Source organism: Sceloporus occidentalis, unplaced genomic scaffold (assembly GCF_023333645.1).
Source record: "Sceloporus occidentalis isolate IW3139 unplaced genomic scaffold, rSceOcc1.0.p SCAF_1, whole genome shotgun sequence".
Taxonomy (NCBI): Eukaryota; Metazoa; Chordata; class Lepidosauria; order Squamata; family Phrynosomatidae; genus Sceloporus; species Sceloporus occidentalis.
Genome location: NW_028316981.1, coordinates 188967705 through 188982326, shown reverse-complemented (window position 1 = coordinate 188982326; position 14622 = coordinate 188967705). Strand labels below are relative to the sequence as shown.

Genomic DNA, 14622 nt, shown 5'->3' with positions numbered 1-14622 from the left:
CACATAAATGCCAGCATTGTGGGAAATATTTTGCATACAAGTCAGTCCTAGTCATGCATCACAGAGTCCACACAGGAGAGAAGCCATACAAATGCCAGCATTGTGGGAAATGTTTTTCTTCAAAGGCACACCTAGTGACACATCAGAGAATCCACACAGGAGAGAAGCCATACAAATGCCAGCATTGTGGGAAATGTTTTTCTTCAAAGTCAGACCTAGTGAGACATCAGAGAGTCCACACAGGAGAGAAGCCATACAAATGCCAGCATTGTGGGAAATGTTTTTCTTCCAAGTCATACCTATTTGCACATCAGAGAGTCCACACAGGAGAAAACCCAAACAAATGCCAGGATTGTGGGAAATGTTTTTCTTCCAAGTCAGACCTAGTGAGACATCAGAGAGTCCACACAGGAGAGAAGCCATACAAATGCCAGCATTGTCGGAAAGGTTTTTCTCAGAAGTCACACCTATTGGCACATAAGAGACTCCACACAGGAGAGAAGCCATACAAATGCCAGCATTGTGGGAAATGTTTTTATCGGATGTCAAGCCTCCTGATACATCAGAGAGTCCACACAGGAGAGAAGCCATACAAATGCCAGCATTGTGGGAAATGTTTTGCCTACATGTCAGTCCTTCTCATGCATCGAAGAATCCACACAGGAGAGAAGCCATACAAATGCCAGCATTGTGGGAAATGTTTTTCTCGGAAGTCACACCTATTGGCACATCAGAGAGTCCACACAGGAGAGAAGCCATACAAATGCCAGCGTTGTTGGAAATGTTTTTCTTCAAAGTCATACCTATTGGCACATCAGAGAGTCCACACAGGAGAGAACCCAAATAAATGCCAGGATTGTGGGAAATGTTTTTCTTCCAAGTCATATGTATTGGCACATCAGAGAGTCCACACAGGAGAGAAGCCATACAAATGCCAGCATTGTGGGAAATGTTTTTCTCGGAAGTCACACCTATTGGCACATCAGAGAGTCCACACAGGAGAGAACCCAAACAAATGCCAGGATTGTGGGAAATGTTTTTCTTCAAAGTCATACCTATTGGCACATCAGAGAGTCCACACAGGAGAGAACCCAAACAAATGCCAGGATTGTGGGAAATGTTTTTCTTCCAAGTCATACCTATTGGCACATCAGAGAGTCCACACAGGAGAGAAGCCATACAAATGCCAGCATTGTGGGAAATGTTTTTCTTCAAAGTCATACCTATTGGTACATCAAAGAGTCCACACAGGAGAGAACCCAAACAAATGCCAGGATTGTGGGAAATGTTTTTCTTCCAAGTCATATCTATTGGCACATCAGAGAGTCCACACAGGAGAAAACCCAAACAAATGCCAGGATTGTGGGAAATGTTTTTCTTCCAAGTCATATCTATTGGCACATCAGAGAGTCCACACAGGAGAAAACCCAAACAAATGCCAGGATTGTGGGAAATGTTTTTCTTCCAAGTCATATCTATTGGCACATCAGAGAGTCCACACAGGAGAAAACCCAAACAAATGCCAGGATTGTGGGAAATGTTTTTCTTCCAAGTCATATCTATTGGCACATCAGAGAGTCCACAAAGGAGAGAACCCAAACAAATGCCAGGATTGTGGGAAATGTTTTTCTTCGAAGTCACACCTAGTGAGACATCAGAGAGTCCACACAGGAGAGAAGCCACACAAATTCAAGAAATGAACTAAGATTATATTTATCAAGAAGCAAAACAAAGAATATATTTTAAATCTTGTGGTGATAAGAAAAAGCCCTTGTGATTTCGTGTGTTAGGTTTGTGTGTCCATATGCCTGTTTATGTTTTTCAATTATATTTTGTTATTTTTGAGGTTTTAATTGCCTTTATTATAGATTATTGCTTTCGTTTATAAATTTGAGTGGGGATCATGGTGGTGGAATAGGTTAGTTAAACAGAGGGGTGGGATTGGCTGCAGCTGGTTAGAACAGTTATGGGAATGATAGCATTTGGAATTTGTTCGATGTTGGCTGAAGAAAGTTGGGGACAGGTATTAACAGAAAGGGCTAGTTTGTGGGAATGCAAAGGGGGCCTTGTTATCTGTGGGACATAGACTGTGGGAATTGGAGGTGGGGGCCAGGTTTGGACGAGTGTGATGTTTTAGGTTTTGGGGTTTTAATGTTTGGTTTGGGGAGGGCAGCTCTGACTTAAACACTGAATGCCGTAGTCCTTCCCTTCTTCCAAAGGCCGCCAATGGAATAAACAGCAGCAGCAGCAAAGGCCTTACAATCCCTGCGCATGCTGAGAAGGGGTCTTTGGGGCATCTGAAAGGAATGAAAGTGCCAAGGGAAGAGAAGCATAAAGGGACTGCTGAAGTCGGGGGGGGGGGGGCGATTTGGGACCTGTTTCAGGCACCTTCCCCCCGGAACCCATTACTAGAGCCTTCCATAACTAACTATGATGCTTTAAATGACTATTTCACAGATAATGTCTCTCAGATAAGAGCCAAATTGGACGTCAGCATTATTGCGGAGGCTATAAGTGAGGTGTCCATGAGTAAGATCATACTGTATCAGTTTGAATCTGAGTACTGAGGAAGTGGACAAGCTCCTTGTAAGTGTGAAGAGGAGAACTTGCCCTCCCAACCCTTGCCCTTTTTATATCACCTGAGATATATCATAGATACATCTCTTAGTTAGGGCTATTTTCCATCATGCTTAAAAGAAGCAGTGTTACGGCCGTTTATGGAAAAGCCCTCCCTAGATCCCTTGGACATGAACAATTACAGACCGGTCTCCTGTCTTCAATTTCTAACCAACATAATTTTGAGGATAGTTGCTCTTCATGTCCAAGCGGTCTTGGATGAGACAGATTACCTGGACCCATTTCAAACTGGCTTCAGGATGGGATACGGAGTCGAAACTGTTATGGTTGCCTTAGTAAATGATCTTTGCTTCAAGGGGGGATGTAACTTACCAAACTTTAAACTGTATTATTATGCAGCTTGTCTCAAATGACTAGAAGAATGATTCAAATTAGAAAACAAGACTTTATTGAATATAGAAAAAGCTAACCTGAATCTTGGTATACATGCATATATGTGGTATACAAAATCAAAAGATAATACTTTTAACCATCATGTTATAAGAAGATCATTGCTTAAAGTATGGTATAAAATGAGACATCAGTTTTGGGTGTCACTGCAAGAGGCCTATTTCAATAGAACAAAGGACAAAGATACTCCATGGCTAAGATATGGAGATTTAATAAATAAAACACCAGAAGGAAAATACAATACGAAATCTATGGAAGAACTTAATGAAAAAGGAAACATGACGGATTGGTTTTTATACAACCAATTAAACAATCGTTTTAAGGCAGACAATAAAGCTCCTGGGTTAACGATGGATAACAATGAAATAGATAAAATTATGATGGACAAAAAAGGTAAACACATATCAAATATTATAAGTTATTAAAAGAAAGAGATCTAGAAGATGAAATTATTAAAGACAGCATGGTAAGATGGGCACATAATATAAATAAATCTATAACTATAGAGGAATGGGAAAAATCATGGAAAGGAACAAATAAATTCACTCTGTGCCAAAACTATAAAGGAAATGATATCAAAATGTTATACAGGTGGTATCTAACATCCCAAAAAACCCACTAGATATACAAAACTGGTAATACTAAGTGCTGGAAATGCGGGGAACCCAAGGGAAGCTTCTTTCATATTGGTGGACATGCATTAAAGCTAAAGGATTCTGGCAAAGGATTCATGGAACCATCCAAAACATTCTGGATATAAATATTCCCTTTGAACCAAATTTATTTTTACTAAACATGACACACAACATAAAGTCAGTAAAATACAATATAATTGTTTTATATATGGTCTCATGTGCAAAGATCTTATTTGCTCAAGTTTGGAAATCTGCAATTAATCCTTCTATAGAAGATTGGTTGATTAAGAGCCCTCCTCCCGACCACCATCTTGAGGGGGAGAGACGAGGCCTGGCCTGGCCAGACTAAGAGCCCTCCCCCCGACCACCATCTTGAGGGGGAGAGACGAGGCCTGGCCTGGCCAGACTAAGAGCCCTCCCCCCGACCACCATCTTGAGGGGGAGAGACGAGGCCTGGCCTGGCCAGACTAAGAGCCCTCCCCCCGACCACCATCTTGAGGGGGAGAGACGAGGCCTGGCCTGGCCAGACTAAGAGCCCTCCCCCCGACCACCATCTTGAGGGGGAGAGACGAGGCCTGGCCTGGCCAGACTAAGAGCCCTCCCCCCGACCACCATCTTGAGGGGGAGAGACGAGGCCTGGCCTGGCCAGACTAAGAGCCCTCCCCCCGACCACCATCTTGAGGGGGAGAGACGAGGCCTGGCCTGGCCAGACTAAGAGCCCTCCCCCCGACCACCATCTTGAGGGGGAGAGACGAGGCCTGGCCTGGCCAGACTAAGAGCCCTCCCCCCGACCACCATCTTGAGGGGGAGAGACGAGGCCTGGCCTGGCCAGACTAAGAGCCCTCCCCCCGACCACCATCTTGAGGGGGAGAGACGAGGCCTGGCCTGGCCAGACTAAGAGCCCTCCCCCCGACCACCATCTTGAGGGGGAGAGACGAGGCCTGGCCTGGCCAGACTAAGAGCCCTCCCCCCGACCACCATCTTGAGGGGGAGAGACGAGGCCTGGCCTGGCCAGACTAAGAGCCCTCCCCCCGACCACCATCTTGAGGGGGAGAGACGAGGCCTGGCCTGGCCAGACTAAGAGCCCTCCCCCCGACCACCATCTTGAGGGGGAGAGACGAGGCCTGGCCTGGCCAGACTAAGAGCCCTCCCCCCGACCACCATCTTGAGGGGGAGAGACGAGGCCTGGCCTGGCCAGACTAAGAGCCCTCCCCCCGACCACCATCTTGAGGGGGAGAGACGAGGCCTGGCCTGGCCAGACTAAGAGCCCTCCCCCCGACCACCATCTTGAGGGGGAGAGACGAGGCCTGGCCTGGCCAGACTAAGAGCCCTCCCCCCGACCACCATCTTGAGGGGGAGAGACGAGGCCTGGCCTGGCCAGACTAAGAGCCCTCCCCCCGACCACCATCTTGAGGGGGAGAGACGAGGCCTGGCCTGGCAAGACTAAGAGCCCTCCCCCCGACCACCCTCTTGAGGGGGAGAGACGAGGCCTGGCCTGGCAAGACTAAGAGCCCTTCCCCCGACCACCATCTTGAGGGGGAGAGAGGCCTTGCAATTTTTTGTATTGTATTGCAATTTTTACTGTACACCGCTATGATCATTGCGGAATAGCGGTCTATAAATAAAACTTATTATTATTATTATTATTATTATTAAGATACATGAAGCTAGAAATATGGATATAGTATCTGCCTTACTAAGAGGGAAACCAAAAGAATATTTAGAAATGGAACAGAGTTGTCTTAAAACATTTGAAGAAACAGGTGATACCATTCTGTTAAATTAATAGTTAATATTTGGTCGATATTTGGTAATTTAAATACTATCATGGGAATATCTCAGTGTAATAAACATTTTTGAAAGTAAAAAAAGGAAGACCCACATCGTTGTTGTGGGGAGCGCCACACACTGAGTTGTATAGCCACATTCTGTGCTGCTCCTGGCCTTGCTGCAGGTGAGCCATTGACAGTTGGAGGGTGGTGACACGCTCCAATGCTGCAATGGTCAAAGGAAGTGTTGAGACTTTGCTTGTTGTTTCTTGCTCCCTTCACCCTTAAATGTAGGGGCCATTCAGACTACATTTTACCCTGCTTCCCAAACCGGTTTAAAAGTTGGAAGTTCACACTCGCGCCGATTTTAACACAACTCCATCAGGGGCTTGCACAAGAGATCCAGGGCAAATCCCCCTTAGCGCGGCTTTTCTGAAAGCAGACTATTGACCCTTTCTTTTTGGAAACAACCGGCTCTTCCCTGCTGCCGGCAAATATGAACTCAGCCCCGGTCATGATCAGATCAAGTTCAGGGGGTAGATTGCCCCGATTGAGGTAAAGGGTAGTAGGAACTTGTTTCCGGGGAGATTCGATATGGGGGCACCTGGATCTGCCCAGTTCTGTCCAGGGTAAATGAGGGAGTGGGAATGGGGCCTTTGTGAAGGTGGGGGGACTGGCCTTCCTGGTGCTGGGCCTCCGGGTGAGCGATGCATTGGGCAAGGAGTCCCTCTCCTCATCGCCTGCAGCCTCTGGTTCCGCTGGAGGCAGGGCCTCTTCTCCAGCATCACCTGGAACAATGGACCAGAACAATGGACAACAACAGATGGATGTGTCCATATATGTATATATGTGGAGGTATGTCTATCTAAATGCACTCAGACTTATACCTTAATTTGAACACCTACTGGCTGCAGAAATGAGCTCCAGTGCCTGAAGGCAACTCATAACCGTTTCAAGTCTCTAAACATAAATCTTGCATAGAACATGACTTTGCATACATAACCATAGATATCTGTCTGAACATGTGCATCTTCACACACACATAGTTATATACATATGTGTATGTATATATAATTTTACCTGTGTGTGTAAAAATATATGTGTGTGTGTGTATCATATATGTATATATATTATTATTTGTCTATATAGCTATCTCTAGCGTTATGGCAACCATCCTAGGAGAAGGAAAACTCTAATCCCAAACCCAGGCAGATGGTGCTCATCTAAACCTGTAAGGTCAACCATCTAAATGAAGGAAACTCTAATCAAACCTACGACCCGAGGATCTCGCTGCCACCGTCCATGCTTGTCAAGGCATGAGCAGTCGAACCTCTGGTTTAAAGGGTGAGGCCAGTTCTGTGCACGCTGTGCTGCACCAGAAAAATCCATTGCACAGGCTTGAAGGATACATTCAACGTCATCAACGCGCTTGTAGAAAGCACGGATGAGTCCTTCCTGAATCTTCATTTGTGAAGTAAAGCCAAGAAGAGAAGATATACCTATATACATATATATTTTCATAAGCCAACCTTCAGGGTGATGGGGTGTACCCCCATTGTCTTCCTCCTCCGGGCGAGGTTGACTCCGCATGGCTGTCCTGTGACGCCTCCCCTGGCGTTCAGTGTGGAGGAAAGAGGAACAGGAGACACAAGTGCAGAAATGAGCTCAGGTGCCTCAAGACAACCAATCATAGCACCCCAGTACAGGAAATGTCAACAAGCAAGACTCACCTGCAGCGGCATTGAGGTCCAGTATAGGACCCCCAGCCAGCATCCAGAGATGCCACATCTCATCAAAAACTGGAGGTTTGTGGCATGGTGCGCAGCTGTTGCCATGCTCACGCATGGCAAGATAGAAGGCCGTCCTCATCACCTTCACCTTGGAGGCCACCTGCATCTGTGACCTCTCAGACCCCTTCTCCTCATCTTTCTGGCAATCTTTGAGTAGATTATGAGGTCCAGGTCCACATTCCTCTCCAGACAGTGATAGAGGTACTGGACCTCCACATCTGTCCAGCGATTCCACCCTCTGGTCATTGTCTCTGGGCAGAGTAAAGCAAAGCACACTACCCATACTCCCAGCCTAAGGCCCCAAAACTCACCTCAGGAGTTTGGGCCTGTGAGGGCAACCTTTCTATTGTGGCCGGTGCTTGGGACTTTTGTTACTCCACCACTGCCACCAAAATATGTGTGAGGCACACCAAAGATTTTAAGCTATAGGTAGCGTTGGTGTTTTTAACCTCAACACGAGCCAAGTGAGGTTTAAAATAAAAACAATGGCTTATTGTAATACAGGATGGAATAAATATAACTCGTTTCAAAGCTTGTTCAATATGAATAAATAATTAGTGCTACCAAATTCCCTTCTAGGGCCCAAGCCCCATAGGCTATTGTCACAGTTAAGATACACAACTCATCCCTCTCTTTCCTAGAGTCTGTTTGCAACCCAAATCCTTCCCTTTGGACTCAAGGGAAACCCCGTTTCCAGTCCCTCAGGAGGACTGCTAACAACCCAAGCCCTCACACTGCCTTGGCTAGAGCCTTCCCCTCAGAGTCCAAAGTCCCAACTGGACTCTTCTCCAACTGACAGCCACCGGTTGGTGTTCCCCTCTTCTCAGCCAGCACCTGATTGGCTGAGCTCTAGCTGCCTTTTCATTGGTCAGCTTGAGGCTCTATTCGCTACAGGACCTTCCCACGCAAACTTTTTGCTGGACAGCAGATGGCGCTGTAGGAGGCTTTTGCGCATGCGCCAAAAACTCCAGGCTTGCTGGAAAAAAAGCCACTATTGATAGGGTTTTAACGTGAAATATAGATATAGATATAGATATGTGGATTATATATGATGATAACATATATACACACACATACACACACACACACAGAGTGGACCCTTGTTGTAGGCCGGGGTTTGGTTCCAAGATCCCCATTGTATAACAAAATACGGGGATGCTCAAGTCCCATTGACTATAATGAGAGAGCAAAATGGAGTCCGTAATAAAAATTGGAAAATCAAGGTTTGATATTTTGTATTTATACTGTTGTGGAACTTTTTCTGGCCGTGGATGCTATAAAAAATCCATGTTTAAGAAGGGCAGACTGTATAAGTATAATATATAGAAGAATATATAAGTACATATAATATTATCAAAGTCAGTCCTAGTTAGGCATCAGAGAGTCCACACGGGAGAGAAGCCATACAAATGCCAGCATTGTGGGAAAGGTTTTCTATGAAGTCAAGCTCATTCACCTCCCTTGATCTTTTTAGGAAGGAATTAAAGACCTTTCTCTTCCAACAAGCTTTCGCCCATGTGCCCTGATTACATGCTGTTCTCCCCTGATATGTAATGGTTCTAGCTAGTTAGTTTGTCTTCTTTGGTTTTAACGCTTGTTGTAGATTTTATAGTGTTTTAAAGTATTGGGTTATTTTTATGATGTTTTTATACTGTATGTTTTTATATTGCATATTGTGCTACACTTTTTTCCTTTGCTGTACCCCGCTTTGATCTATTTTTGGAAAAGTGGGTTATAAATAACAATTATTATTATTATTATTATTATTATTAGTGACACATCAGAGAGTCCAGAAAGGAGAGAAGCCACACAAATCCCAGTAGTGAACTAGCATTATTTTTGTCAGTAAGGAATGCAAAAATTATATTTCCCATTCAGAAAAGGCCCTTGTGATTTTGCTTTTATGGTTTGTCTGTCCATATGTCTGTTTATGTTTTAAAGTTATATTTTGTTAAGATTAGGTTTTAATTACTAATAGTAAAGATAATGGCTTTGGGTTGTAAATTTGGCTGGGGATTGTGGGTCATGGTATGAGTTAGGTAGATGGGGGTTGGGATTTGTTGCAGCTGGCTAGAATAAACACACACATTTATATATACTCTTCTACTTGCATACAATTTAAACATAAGCAAATGCATGGAGAAATATGTGGGCACATATGAATGCACATGGATGCACCTGCGCATGTATACACCCCCCATGTTCTGGTCAACATCAGCATGTATATATAATCATAACTGTGTATATGTTTACTTCCGGTCATAACAGCATAACTGCCCTGCAATTATGGTAATTGAAATGTTTATACTTTGTGATGTTTTATGATATGTATTTTACACATGATTGGCTCCAGAGGACACTCTGAGGGCTGCCATTGGCTGGAATCCCCTCCCTCCCACCATCCCTCGCCCTAATTGGCTGGAATCCCAGTCCCTCCCAACATCCTTCGCTCTGATTGGCTGGAATCCCAGTCCCTCCCACCATCCCAGGCCCTGATTGGCTGGAGTCCCTGTCCCTCCCACCATCCTTGGCCCTGATTGGCTGAAATCCCAGTCCCTCCCACCATCCTTGGCCCTGATTGACTGGAGTCCCCGTCCCTCCTATCATCCCTGACCCTGATTGGATGGAATCCAATTTTGTGTTTTTGCGGCCATTTTGTGTTCTGGCAGCCATGTTGTGCTGCTTGTGACTGTGGGGAATAATGTTCCGGAACCTTCTCTGAGGCTTCAGTTGAACAGAGTCTTCTCTTTCTCTCCTGAGGCTCCAGAGTCAGAAGGAGGCCAGGCTCCTTGGGCCAAAAGGAAGGAAGTGTGTCTCTTTGTGTGTCTTTTGTGTATATTTCCTGAGAGGGTTTTCTTATTACACAGTTCTGCTCCTTCTGGGGATGATGGGTTTCAAAAGGGATCAGAAATAGGGATGATAGTTTTAATACAAGCCTTATTATTCTTCTCCACAAACATTGGGCTTTGGCTTCTAAGAGGAGGCTTGTCCCCCCAAAAAGGCCAAAAGTAGCTCCTTTGGGAGGTTTAAAAAGTCTCCCCAGTTTTCTTATTAAGAGACTTTCAGGGAAGAAGGAAGGAGGCAGACCAGACCATCTCATATTATTACCAAATAAACAAATAAACAAACAAGAACAACAAAAATATGGATTAGACAGAAAAAGAAACTCATTTTTTTAAAAGTAAAGCCATTATTAGGAAGGTAAAAACAAGACTGGTGCTTCTGCCCTTTTACAACCAACTCTGGCTGTATCTGCAATGCAGAAATAATCCTGTTCTAACGTGTGTTAACTCTCCTGGCTCTATCCTGTGGAATCCTGGGATTTGTAGTCCGTTGTGGCACCAGAGCTCTCTGGCAGAGAAGGCTAAGTGTCCCAAAGGAAAAAGCCCAGGATTCCATAGCACTGAGTGTTTAAAGTAGTGTCAAAGTGCCTTATTTCTGCAGTGTGGATGCAGACTTCTTGGGAAAGGGGCTGATGATGGGGAAAAGCACTGGGGATCTCTGGAGGTTTCAGCAGATGTTTTATTTATTTGTTTATGATGCCCTCATTTCACATCTAGCTACAGGGACATAAACAGGGCCCTCTCCAATTCCCCATCCCCTCATCCTTCACCACTCTAATAAGGCATGGAGTATCTGTTGTGTAGGGGAGCTGCAGTGAATCTATGCTAGGTCCAGGGGGATTTGTTTGGAGCAGAGGGAGGAAGGGGATACCCACCTCTGCATCGGCCCAAAGGAGGCATAAGTCACTTGCGTATCTCACAAACACGATGCTGTTCTCTTTAGTCAACATTATTTCTTGTTCCAGATCAGAGTCTGATTTGCCAATAATGTATTGTTTTTTATCGATCAGGAAGAGCTTACTTAATTGTCTGTCAAAGAACCATGAAAGATCATAACCCTGATCATAGGATCTTCTCGTGTCTTTACTCTATAATCAGTTCTATCTATTTGGATTAATTCTTTATAGGAGATCCAATTCTATCTATTTGGATTAATTCTTTATAGGAGATCCAATTTGCGTCCTTTTTTGAATCTCTGGTCTCTTTTCTCAGGAACTTCATCTCAGCCCCCTTGGACACAGCTTTGGGACACCAAGTTCAAGAGCACTAGGACCTAATGGCCAACACAGAGGCCAAGCGGAGGGAGTTGGGCTCCAACAGAAAGAGGATGCAGAGATACAAGAACGCTTTGGTGAGTTGAGTTCTTGACTATTCGTTTCATCTGTGTCACTGCTGGGCCAGCTCTTGAAAGCAGGTGGAGAACATACTCTCCCAATTTAGCAGAGACACTCCTGGTTAATCCTCTGTCACCTCACTTTTTCAGGGGCTTTTAAAAATGTCCTGGTTGCTCTCTCATCCTCCCACTTTCCCCCTTCTCAGCTCACTTTAATTCCTGAATGCCATTCAGTTTGCACCCCATCAACTCAAAAGTGGGGAAAGGAGAGAAAAGAAGGAAGCGGGGCATTGCCCTTCCCAGGAGGCTGAAGCAAAAGCAAATTGCTGTGCTCTTCCTAGCTTGTGTGAGCTTCCTCATAAACAACTTTGGCCATCTCCACCGCCTTCTAGATTGCTTATCCACATGTGTATTGCTTTTCCAATCTGTGAAAAGTTGGGGGATATGAGAGAATGTCCCTGGATCTAAATTGGGGGTGGGCCCAGTTCCCTCAAGCCCAGAGTGCTTCCCAGAAATGTTTTTTAATAATGACATTTAGTTCTAAAATTTGGCAAGAAATGGCTAAATGCACCATAATTCTTTTGTGGCTAAATATACTATATGTGTTGGGATAGTGAGTATCTTAATCCATCCTCAGTATTCCAGACATGGCCTAAATTATATTTTTTATTATATTGAAAGGATTCAAGACAAACTGATCTCACAGGTAGTAGCTTTTTTCTTGCGGACAGCATTTAAAATTTATTTCCTGGACTGAATTCTGAAGTGATGAAATAATATTTGGAGGCACCATGTTCTTTCCTCCCCTTTTGCTTAGTCACGCTCTGGATGAGGGCTATTTTCTGTTGCAGGTGACTTTTGCGGATGTGGCTGTATATTTCACTGAGGAGGAATGGAAACTGTTGACGAAGAAGCAGAGACTGATGTACAATTATATAATGATGGAGAATTATGAGAATGTGGCCTCTGTGGGTAAGGAACCGGAATCCAATAGCATTATAGAATCATAGAGTTGGAATAGACCACAAGGGCCATACAGTTCAACCCACTTCTGCCATGCAGGAATACACATTCCAAGCACCATCCAGCCTCTGTTTAAAGGCCTCCAAAGAAGAGGACTCCACTAAACTCTAAGGGAGTATATATCACTGTGGAAGAGCTCTTACTACATAATTTTTTACGGCACACAACAGTATGGCAGTGGGGAAGGGGAAAAGTTCAGTAGATCTTCATTCTCCCTCCTCACCATAGAAATTCACTGGCTGACCTTGGGCAAGTCACTTGCTCTCAGCTTCAACTGCAACTCCTAGGTATTCCTTCATGGTAGGTTTTATCCATGGCAGAATTCCTGCTATTGCACTCCAACCTGCCCCTTCTTCGCTTTTGTGAGGCTCACTCTCTCACAGCCTCAGAGGCAGTACATGGCCAACTCTCTCTCTGAACCTCTCCCATGGTGATGGTAAGGGCCAAACCTATCATGCAATGATAACAATAATAGTAATAATAGGTAAGGAGAATGCAGAACATCCATGAGTGACAGAGTGTGACTTACCCATTGAGACCCTGTGGATTTACATGGCTGAGCTGGGATTAGAACTCTAGCCTCCCAGTTCACCATAGAAATTCACTGGTATTCCTTCATGGTAGGTTTTATCCATGGCAGAATTCCTGCCATCGCACCCCACTCTGTTCCTTCTTGAGGATTCCTGCTTGACAGAAGAGTATTGCCACTTGGCACCCCACCCCTCCCCTTCTCATCTGTGAGGGCCACACTGTCTTAGCTTCAGGGGCACCCCATGGCAAAACTCCTCTTTTTGTCCCATCTTCCAGTGCCATCCTGATGTTGAACAGGGGTCAGAAGGGGGTTGGACTGGATGGTCCTTGAGGGTCCCCTCAACTCTACCATTTCTTGTTGGGGCTTCGATCACAGTTTATTTGTTGAGACTGGGCTTTCCCTCCCCCCTTTTGTGTGTGTGCCTTCAGGTTTTTTTAAGCATAGGAATGTTGTTTAAACCTCTGCCAAACTTCCTTTTGAGATGGTAATTGAGTTTGAAATGCAAAGTACTTAGCGTAATTATTCGACTTGTCTTTTATTGTCATTCGAGAAATCTGTGAAAAATATTTCGCTAGCTGCTGAAAGGGAGAGAAGAAATCACCTTTTGAAAGTGGGATTTGTGGAACAAATATTTTTAAAAGAAATTCTCATCAAGTTCTCAATGAACGAGAAGAAAAACATTGGTTTCTCAAATCACTAGTTACCTGCTCCTAATAATGCAAATATTTGCAAGCTCTCCTCTCCGAGTTCCATGAACTTGACTATCTCTTGTACATACAACTCCAATCCAATCCACACCAATCCGCATGTGAGCTGTATACTGTATTGGTTGTGAGTCATCTCCTGGAGCCAAACAGCATGAAGCATCCTCTGCAGTTAGCTTCCATCATGACTTGGGCTCTGACTCAGGACTCTATGGCAGTCTCACAGGATATGATGCCACCTGTCAATCAAAATATTTCTACACATATTTAATAGAATATCCTTTGTCTGACTATCTGCTTTCACTGAGTCCCTTAAGGAAATTCCCCTCCAATCTCTTCTTTGTTAACTCCTATAAGTAAGTATACAATCGTTCTATGGATTTAGGGGCATAAGCAGCAGGGCCATGCTTGGGTTACTCACAGAAACTTTCTTAATTTTATCTCTAATAAGGAGGGGTTAATGAGAGCTAAATCATAGCGTAACAACCTCCTCGATTAAGTCTGATTTTCAGTCTCATATGTCATTGTCTTTCTTTACAGAAGAACATTTGAGTCATGAGAGAGTCCAGACAGGAAACAAGTCACATAAATGCCAGCATTGTAGGAAACGTTTTGCTTATGAGTCAATTCTTGTCAGGCACCAGAGAGGCCACACAGGAGAGAAGCCGTACAAATGCCAGCATTGTGTGAAATGTTTTTCTACGAAGTCATACCTAGTGTCGCATCAGAGAGTCCACACTGGACAGGAGCCATACAAATGCCAGCATTGTGGGAAATGTTTTTCTACGAAGTCATACCTAGTGTCGCATCAGAGAGTCCACACTGGACAGGAGCCATACAAATGCCAGCATTGTGGGAAATGTTTTTGTACGAAGTCATACCTAGTGACACATAAGAGAGTCCACACAGGAGAGAAGCCATACAAATGCCAGCATTGTGGGAAATGTTTTTCTACGAAGTCACACC

General features: G+C 44.5%; 1 protein-coding gene across 1 annotated transcript; it reads left to right on the top strand.

The window, feature by feature from the left end:
* Positions 1–1700, top strand: LOC149323115 (uncharacterized). Its single transcript, XM_089536051.1, has one exon. It carries the CDS (start codon positions 54–56, stop codon positions 1698–1700), a length of 1647 nt encoding a protein of 548 aa, XP_089392177.1. The 5' UTR covers positions 1–53.
* The last annotated feature ends 12922 nt before the right edge of the window (positions 1701–14622 follow it).